General features: G+C 42.6%; 1 gene segment (V, D, J or C); it reads right to left on the bottom strand.

Moving 5' to 3' along the window:
- Nucleotides 1-8875: 8875 nt before the first annotated feature.
- LOC120853389 lies at nt 8876-9489 on the bottom strand. The segment is given in 2 exon segments: nt 8876-9319; nt 9444-9489. Coding segments are annotated over 2 exon segments (480 nt in total).
- Nucleotides 9490-10450: the final 961 nt, after the last annotated feature.

Genomic DNA, 10450 nt, shown 5'->3' with positions numbered 1-10450 from the left:
CCCTCTGGTGGTGATCGTGAAAATTGCACCACAGTCCGGTCTGACCTTTTTCTCCTGATAGCTTGTGGGGTACATACAGGAGAATGGGACAGGACCCTAAGAAGAGAGTCCTAAACATAAGCGTGGTTAGGGAATATTCTATTACTACTTCCATAATTTTTTGCATGGTACAGGTATCTCTAGCCTCGCAAGAAACCCCAGTTACAATTTCTAGATGGAATAGTCAGAGGTTTCTTCCTTGCATATGCCTCCAAGATTCCCGTGGGTCAGAGAAGGATCCCTCTGTATGGAAAGTGCTCCCTCCTCTCCCCAAGTCATTTCTCTGAAGCAGTTATATCATGTTGACTCTGCCAACATGTCGTGGAGAAAATTTTATCTAAGGCAGGTGTCAAATAATTTGTAATTAAATGATAAGGTTATTATCCTGATTTATCATGGAATGACAGATTTGTAAAACACAATAAAAATATAATATGTGACTTCTTTTTCACTGATAACGGTATAGTTGATCTTCCAATTGGAAAACTATTTTTGGACCTTGAACCTCAGGGAGCACAGAGATAAGGAAAACAGATGAGAGGAGCACTCACATTGCCCAGCTTATTTCACAGAGGCAGCTTCCAGGCACCAGTGCACGAGGGATTTACCAAAAATAGTGCAGCTGTCTCATTGTGGGATTCAGACAGAATAGAATGGAGATTCTAAAATACCTAAAAATTGTGGACCTCTGTACCAGAGGAGGAATGTTGACAAACAAAGAGAGAGAGAGAGAGAAAGAGAGAAGCGCAAGGCAGGGCTTGTGGGGGGAGAGTGGGGGCGGGGGGAGTTGGACATCCTTGGATGACGGCAACCTTACCCCTTTCGCCTCATGAGGGACAGGTGGCCTTAATTAGGTACCTTGGTTCTTGAAACACAACGGCTATTGGACCAAAGATCCCCCTACAGTTAGGGTCTTGAGTCAAGTTACCGTGCTGGCAGGACTCTCTGGCTCAGCGGATCACCGAGGTACTCTTAAACTGTTGTGCATCTGCAGGAACCGCTAGGCTCCAGCATTTATTCTGCAAACTTACAGAGTTGTCTACAACGTGGAAACCAAAAGCAGATATGATTCCTGTCTCAAACTGCTTTCAGTTGACTGAGGAGCAGGTAAAAAAAAAAAAAAAAAAAAAAAAAACTCCTCTGCCCTGTCTGTAGTCCCACCAACCTGGACCCAGAGATGTGGAAAGAGGGGTCAGACCGGAAGTAGAGAGCTGACACAGTTACCACCCGGGGAATAAAACCTGCTTGGATACTTTCCTGTCACTGATCAGCTTTTGTTTTGTTTTTTCATCTCCCTCTCCCTTCCTAGACCCTGTTTATCACGATGTTGAAGCCCCAGTGCTCAGGTGTCCAGCACCCAGTGTGCAAGACTCTAGGTTGTTTGGAGGAAATAGGTGTTTACCTTCAGGTGGGTGTTCAGACATCCCCCCGGTTAAATAAGGATGGGGACTACATCCTCCAGGAATATTAAAACCATTATAACTATTAAATTCTGCATTTTTATAGTTGTGCCTATAAATTTTTAAATGACAATGATTCAGTGTTTATGCCACATCTCCTAGACTGCCCAGAAATAAAACATATATCTCTTTTCTCCTTCAGTGTCCCCCACTGTCTTTACAGAAAGTCTGGTCCCGAAGTTGCAGACAGGAGTTCAGCCTGCAGAGATGCGCAGGGTAAACTGTGTGCAATGGGCCCAGTTGTAGCAGAGACACAGAGCGCTGACCCAAGGGGCTCCACATTCCTGCTCATGAGCAGAGGAGTGGGGAGAGGTTCCTGCCTTGGGAGGGGCTGACACTGTCTCCTAGTTTCTTGGAGCACGTGAAAAACTCACTCTACTCCAACGGCAGTCTGCCTTCAAACTGGGTACAGGATGAGAATATCCTCTTTGCCAATGATCATATCATCTCCGGGAAAATTAATTCATCAATCAATCAAGTTTCAGATATATTGAAAAAAATGTGTATATACTCTTAAAATAATAACAGGAAAAATATTTCCTTAACTTACAGAGATTTTGTATCTCACAAGTTATCCAATAGCAGTATTTTTTTTAGGTGAAAAATGCCATTTCTTCATTATCTTTTATCTTGACATGTGGAACTTTGCTGAATGTTCATTAACTGTGTACAAGGCTGAAAGCAAATCAGTTTGAAGGCTGCTGTGAATATTAATCATGTCTTAGAGCATTTTTCCATTGATCTGTTAACAATTACGGGAAAATACACCTTCAGTTATATAGTCGGGGGAATTAAAGTATCCCTGCCTGGCCCTGAGAAGGGCACTTTTATGTTGAACATAAGTCACCTGCTCTTTTCTGTCAGGACCGGAGGCTTGTCTGGAGGGGCTGCTGAGATGGGAACATTGACCACAGGGCTACCAAACCCTGTAGGCGACATTCCTAGCAGCGCCAACATGGCCCTGGCTTTTCACTGCGCTTTGGTTCCTTTCTTGAAAAATAAGGAGAAACTTAGTGTTAAAAAAAATGATATGAATGAAAATCTGATGTAGGTACTGGAACAAACTCTGCCTTTTATATTAATAATGGTCATCAGTGAGTGATCCTTGCTGTATCAAGATGCCTAATATGTACCTGTGCTTAAAATTTTATTTTTATAAAACACACAGGCAGGTGTGTTTATATATAATTTAATTTTATAATGATTTTAAACAGATAGAGATATAGAGATGATTTTTATTCTTAAGTCCATGAAGTAGGTTCTATTATAGCCATTTTACATATTAAGAAACTGAAGCACAGAGAGGCTAAGGAGTGCCTCAAAAGTCACGCTGTGATGCAGATGACAGGGTTTGAATCCAGCTAATTTCATTTCATCCTTTTATTAAGGATGATATCAAATGTATACCAAAGTGTTCGGGATGAAAGAACAAAGTCTGGGCCTGTCCTCCCCTCCTGCCTGCATGCCTGTCTCTTTTCTTCCTCCCTCTCCCGTCCAGCGATGCAGAACAGTGTTTCTGATGTGTTAATGGCAGGAGGCTTCCCATGTCACTCTACTCTCTTCCTGCGCCTGTGGCTTCTTATTACACTGTGAAGCAATGTGAGCATCTCCTTGATAACTTCTACATCTAATAGTCCTTTCTTAAGTAAGGGAGGGTGTTAGGAACTCAAAAAGGATAGTGAACTAAGTGGTCCTGTGAGGTGAGTAAAGTTTTGGAAAGGACTTCCCTGGTGGCTCAGATGGAAAAAATATCTGTCTGCAATACCGGACACCTAGGTTCAGTCCCTGGGTCGGGAAGATCCCCCGGAGGAAAAAATGGCAATCCACTCGAGTCATCCTGCCTGGGGAATGCCATGGACAGAGGAGCCTGGCAGCCTACAGTCCACAGGGTCGCAAAAGAGTTGCACACGACTGAGCAACTCACACTAACTCAACAGCAGCTTCATGACTAACCTTCACACTTTACAGATGAGGAAGCAGAAAGTCAGAGTGAACGACCTGCTTAAGGTCACACAGTCTGTGCTGTGAGGCCCTTTCTGCCTCCCATCCTGTACTGGAGACCATACAGCCCCCTGGGACATGAGCTCCACCAAAGCAGACATCACATCTGTCTTGCCAACTAATGTTTCCCCAATGCTGACCAGAAAACTAAGAATTAATGAACAAACTATACTGAAATTTCTCAGCTGGGATCCATGCTGTGATGATAAAATTCACAGGGCAAAAAAACAGGTATGTTTCCATGAGATGTTAATTCAGATTTGTTTGCTTTGTGGATCAGCTTCTACATTATGACTAATAATTTAAAATTTAATTTTGGGGCTATGCAAGTTGTGAATGGTAAATCTGCATAGATTTTAAACATAAAATGAGTCTATATCAAAGGCATTATGCAATCAAACACAACTTTTGACCTCTACCCCAGAGGATGTTGTGCTCTTAGATATTTTTAGAGAGAAGCTAGAAATCCAGTTTTCAATGTGATGTCTGATTTTTAAATAATAGCCATAACTACTAGCTTCATATGCACAGTCCAAGGTTGCAGCCTCCTTCTCCACCATAGAAATTGCAGACTGGACTTGAGTTACTTTCTGGGTCATGCTGGATCCTGGAGGAAAGAGCCTTTACTTACAAGCATGATGGTATAGGGGATGAAGTGGCTTAGGACCTAATGCCCCGATTCCATTGCCCCTTATTCCTGACTTTCAAGATGCATCAGGTAACAATGCTCTGCCCCTCCCCACAACCTTGGCTCTGAGAGAGGGGCATGAATCCTGTGTGTGGCCACCGTCACCAAGACAGACAGAGGCTCTGCCCGCCCTCGGCACACTGGCGACCAGCACATGGGCAGCTCCTCCCTGCAGTGACGCGTCCTCTGCTTCATTTCAGGTCCAGATCTGAATTCTGCACCCTGTGCTCAAGAGGTCCAGGCAGAGCTCCTGGGCTGTGGGATGCTCCTGCCCCATGCAGGAAACAGTCAGCAGCTGGAGGGCAGTTTGTCTGTGTCGTGTCACACGCTTCCTTTATAGGAGGGAAATGCTAGACTTCTGCACATCAGTTTGTCGAATTAGGACACTCTCAGACTAGAAATAAACAGTGGCAAAATGGAATCATGTTCAGTTCATTCTCCTTTGGATCAGAGAATCAAAAGGAACAATGGGTTTGTACTTTAACAGAAAGGCTGAATTTTTTGCTTCAATCTTTGTCTCTGCCTCCTATGGAATCTGGTAAAAGTTACCTGTGAAATATTTTGTTGTCTGTGAACGATTTCATACCTTGCCTCTGCATCACAAAATCTGTCAAGTGTGTGCCATGTTAAATAGCAGCAAGGGGGGAAATACATGTGTATGTGATCACAGTTTACATTTGTGTATTTGTGTAAACAAAAGTAAATTCAGAAAATTATAGTCAATGCCTAAATACAAGAACTCCTGTTAAAACTCAATACATGTATTTCTGAATCACCCTCAACTCTTCCAAACCACACCCATTAATTGTGGTGTAAATTAGGATAGGGAAAACCCTAAAAATACACAAATCTGGAGCCAAGCATTATCAAAAGCAATAGAAATCCTGTTAGAATTGCCAGCAGAGTTCAATCTCCATTGACATCTGTTGCTTGCATCATAGTCTTAGAACTCTTTGACATCTTAAATATTGGGAGTTGTGTCTCACTGCTCTAGACATAGATCCATGAGAACATGTAAGACCAAGGTCATCAAAATTTTAAATGTTACTGGTCTTCATAAGGGCTTTGCCTGGTGGCTCACCTGGTAAAGAATCCGCCTGCAATGTGGAAGACCTGGGTTTGATCCCTGGATTGGGAAGGTCCCCTGGAGAAGGGAATGACTACCCACTCCAGTATTCTGACCTGGAGAATTCTTGATAAATCAATTTGCTTAATGCTAGAGATGAAGATGGACCAGCATTCTTTTTACCCTCCCTCTCAGCTTTCTCAGGTAGCTTTCACTTGAAAACCCTAGAAATTCGGGAAGCCACTAAAGCAAACACTAGATTTTAGGCTTTTTTATTGAGAGAAAATTGCCTTTGAATGTTTTTGCTTTGGCACATATTGCTAATGTGCTTAGAAAAAGCAACGAAACTTCCTCATCATGCCCACATTGTTGCTGTTTAGTTGCTAAGTTGTGTCCAACTCTTTGCAACCCCATGAACTGTAACCCACCAGGCTCCTCTGTCCATGGGATTTCCAAGACCAGAATACTGGGGTGGGTTGCTGTATCCTTCTCCAGGGCATCTGCTCCACCCAGAGACTGAACTCATCCTGGAGAAGATCTTCTGCATAGGCAGGCGGATTCTGTACCACTGAGCCCCCGGGGAAGCCCAGACCCATATTTACTAATTGTCTAAAAAAAGGATTTGCTTTAATAAGATACACAATGTAGCAGAACAGAAAATGCTGTGTCTTACAATCCCAATGAGGGGACATATTTGCCACATGAAGGGTTTTTTTTTATTTGAAAAATATAGTCCTCATTTTCATGGCAAAGACCTGTATGTATATCCTCTATCATATGGCTACTGAGGCTCAGCTATAAGCCCTGGAATAAGCAGGTTATTCAATCACAGAGAATCTGAGCAACTTTATGTCCAAAGTCATAAAAGATGATGACTGCAATTTTTTGGCCTCAGTGTTCAGGAATATATACAGACTCCTGTGAGTGCCCATTGAGTAAAGTACAGTTTTCATTACTGCATTAACTTATTTTTTATCAAATGAAAATTTAAAAAATTATAAAATTCTAAGAAGGCAGTGGTATTTAACAAAAAAGAAACAGATTTCATGGTGGTTCTATCAATTAGCTTTTAAGAATAAAAGTCATGCATCAGAATGATTGACATCCTACCCAAGCTCTGCTCCTAACTGGTTATGTAAGCTTGATTAAGTTACCAAACATCTCTACACCTCAATTTTATCATTTGTAAATTGGAAGTTTCCTAGTATCCACCTGAAGAGGTGGAGAGGGATTTAAAATGCTTAGCCCATTGCCCATAAACCTGCCAATGTCACACACTGGAGACAAACAGAGCTCAGTAAGTGAATAAAGTGATTTGTGAAAGAAACATTATTTTAAGACACGTGTGGTGTCTTAAAGCAATACAATCCTAAAGCAGGAGACTCGGTCATGTATACTATATTCTCAACACTTACTCATATGACTGACACATATGAGTATGTGCTCAAAAAGTTTTCCTGAATGAATGCAGGTATAGCTTGGAATGATTATATCTCATGTAAGCATGAAGTCATAATTTTAAAGAGCATTTTCTCTTGTACTTACTCATTTTACATCCTAAGGAAATGTTGGTGCCAAAAAGCAAAGTGAAATGAAACAAATATGAAAACAAAAAGTCGAACCTTTAACTGAAACTACATTTGCTTAGAGCAATAGAGCTCCTGCACATGAGTGCTCATACCAGCATTATTTATAAGAGCTAAAAAGTGGAAATAACCAAAGTGTTTCCAAAACAAGCATTCTTCAAGTGAAGAATGGATCAGGAGAATAGGTGGTATCACAGAGCAGCCTATTAAGTGACCATAAGGAGTAGTGAAGAGCTGATATGGAGACACGCCATGGAGAGACTCCACTAGGTAAAGAAGACAGGTACAAACAGTCATAAGCGAGCTGATTCTATCTCTAGGAAACGCCCAGAACCATCAAATCCACAGAGACTGAGAACAGAGAAGTGGATGCCCGTGTCTGGGTGTAATGAGGAATGGGAGTGACTGCTAACGGGTACAAAGTTTCTTCCTGGGGTGGTGTTATAGTACTGATGACTGCACAACTCTGTGAACATGCTAAAAACCACTCAATTGTACAGTTAAAAGCATGAAGGTGATGATATGTGAATTATCTTTATAAAGCTGTTATTTAAAAAGTGATAGAGCTGAAAATATTCATATTAATTACAGATCAAGTGCTGGGACAGAAAGCATCCTGGGGGGTTCTAATCTGCCAATATCAGGACAAAATAAGATGGTTATAATGCTTTGATCTTAAAGAGGAGAGTAAAATTTATGAAGAGGGTTTACTATGAAGCAAATTCAGCTTATATTTCAGGATTCCTTAGTGTCCTGGGCCCAAGAAACTTGACTCTGCAACTTCATTTTCTTTTTCTTAAGAAGAGTGTCTGAAATCACAGAAGGCTCAGGCTCTGCAAAATCTTCATCTTTACTTGTCAGTCCCACAGAATCATACAAGGGGGATAAAGGACGGGTGAGGTTCAGAGACCTCCAGAATGCCAGAATGAATTTCTCTCCGTGAGTTTTATTCATTGCAAGTTACAGTGAGCGCCACACATTTCTCTGTTTTCTGCTCCTCTGCTGTGGGAACATTGTGAACATGTCAAGAATTTAGAATCCCGGTCAACAAAAGTCCACGTGCCCTCTTTTCACTAACAGACTGAGTGTTTGCTTGGTCACTGAATTTGACACATTTCAAAAGGATCAGAGGCCTCAATACAGCGATAAAGTAATATGTCAGGTTCCGTGGTCATGCTGATGTCCAGAATTTCTCACAGCACAGATCCTCAAGACCAGGATCGGGATCATGACCCAGCATTCTGCAGAGAGCTGCCAAGATGACAAGATGCGGGTGGAGTGGTGTCACCAACATAGAAGCAACACACCTCATGCACAAAAGGTTCACTGACTAGACTGCTCTGGCCCACGGGGCCCTTGACAGAAGGAACATCTGCTCAGGAAACCATCTTCATGGGACTCGTAGCAGCAGCATTTCTTGAGCAACCATAAGAGCTGGAAAAGTCAAGGGAAGAGAGTGTGAAGGTCCCAGTCACTAAAGATGGAGTATCTGCAGGTGAAACTCAGCAAGACACAAGATTTTGGTCTGAATTATAAAACTCAGACAGTAGCTTCAAGGCCATACATTCATCCATGAACAAGGTGCCCTGGGAGTTTCCATCAACAGGTCGTGACATATTTCAGCATAAATCAACTGAACTGTCATTGAACAGAGTTAATGTCACTTCCAGGAATTCTATGCCATCTGGAGAAATGTGACTGGGCTAAAAACAGGCATTTCTGGAGAAGGCCTTTTAGATTCCTCTTTACACTGTTCCTCCCAGATTCCGCTTTGTAGACCAATCCAAGAATTGCAGTCTTCTTGGCACTGAGCTTCAGAGCTGGAAGTACTTTGACGATGCCTCTGGCATAAAACAGGGGCTTCCCAGGTGGCTCAGTGGTAAAGAAAGAATCTGCCTGACAAACAGGAGACATGGGTACCATTCCTGGGTTGGGGTAATTCCCAGGGAAAGAAATGGCAAGCTGCTCCAGTCTTCTTGCCTGGGAAATCCCATGGACAGAAGAGCTCACTACAGTCACAGGGTCGCAAAAGAGTTGGACACGACTTAGCACATAAACAACAACACAGCTAGCATAAAACATCTAAGACAGAAACAGCAACCCCCTTGCAGGGCTGCCCACAGCCAGAGCCCCATCTGCACTCTGGGTTTGTGCTCGGCTCCCCCGCAGCCCTGTGTCACTGTGTCACTCAGAGCACAGTAGTACACAGCCGAGTCTGATGCTTGCACTGCCCGTTTCTGCAGGTGGAAGGAGCTGTCACTCTTAACAAGGGTGGCCTGAAAACCTTCACTCTTTGGCTTCGGGTCTGACATCGAGCCCTTCAGGAGGAGTTGAGGAGCTTTGTTGAGATGCTGGATATACCAGAAAAGAAAGGGAGCCAGATCAGCAGTCTGATAAGTGCAGTTCAGGGTCATGAGAGCCCCCTCTGAGACAGTCACTGGGCCTTCTGTCTGTTTCACTGAGTCACCATTGGTCCCTCCTAGAAGAGAATCACTTTGTTATAGTAGAAATGTACAGGAGGAGTTTTCAGCCAGAGAAGAAAAATAAAACTTACCTGTTATTATAGGAAAATGAGAAATCATTTAGGATAAAATGCTACTTACCAAGTATTAAGAAGATGACAAGAACTGAGTGAGTGGCAGAATGCATGTTCGCAAAAGAAAACGATCCTGTTCCTTGCAATACACAAATCTAATAAATCTAGTCTCCCTCTGGATGTTACAGAAGCTCCTCGCTCAGAAACTGAGAGCCCCTTTCTGTACTGCAACAATATTCTATCTTGTGGCTACAAAGCAGGCAAGTGAAACCAGCTCCTGAATACAATGAGGAACCGCATCTGAAGGAAGCTACGCCCTCTGGTGGTGATCGTGAAAATTGCACCACAGTCCGGTCTGACCTATTTCTCCTGATAATAGCTTGCGGGGTACATACAGGAGAATGGGACAGGACCCTAGGAAGAGAGTCGTAAACATAAGCGTGCTTGGGGAATATTCTATTATTACTTCCATAATTTTTGGCATGGTACAGGTATCTCTAGCTTCGAAAGAAACCCTAGTTACAATTTCTAGACGGAATAGTCAGAGGTTCCTTCCTTCTGTCTCCGATTCCCATGGGTCAGAGAAGGATCCCTCTGTATGGAAAGTGCTTCCTCCTCAACCCAAGTCATTTCTCTGAAGGAGCTATATTCATGTTGACTCTGTCAACATGCGGTGGAGAAAATTTTATCTAAGGTAGGTGTCAAATAATGTGTAGTTAAGTGATAAGGTTATTATCCTGATTTATCATGGAATGACTAAGTAAAATAGGTGACTTCTTTTTCACTGATAACGGCATAGTTGATCTTCCAATTGGAATACTATTTTTGGACCTTGAACCTCAGGGAGCACAGGGATAAGGAAAACAGATGAGAGGAGCACTAACATTGCCCAGATTACTTGATGGAGGCAGCTTCCAGGCACCAGTGCATGAAGGATTTACCAAAAACAGTGCAGCTGTCTCATTGTGGGATTGAGACAGAATAGGAAAATGGAGGTCCTGAAATACCTAAAAATTGTGGACCTCTGTACAGGAGAGGAGGAATGTTGACAAAAAAAGAGAGAGAGATAAGTGC

This window comes from Oryx dammah, unplaced genomic scaffold (assembly GCF_014754425.2).
Source record: "Oryx dammah isolate SB20612 unplaced genomic scaffold, SCBI_Odam_1.1 HiC_scaffold_26, whole genome shotgun sequence".
NCBI lineage: Eukaryota > Metazoa > Chordata > Mammalia > Artiodactyla > Bovidae > Oryx > Oryx dammah.
The sequence above is the reverse complement of the archived record's forward strand: the minus strand, read 5'-3'. Positions and strand labels throughout refer to the sequence as shown.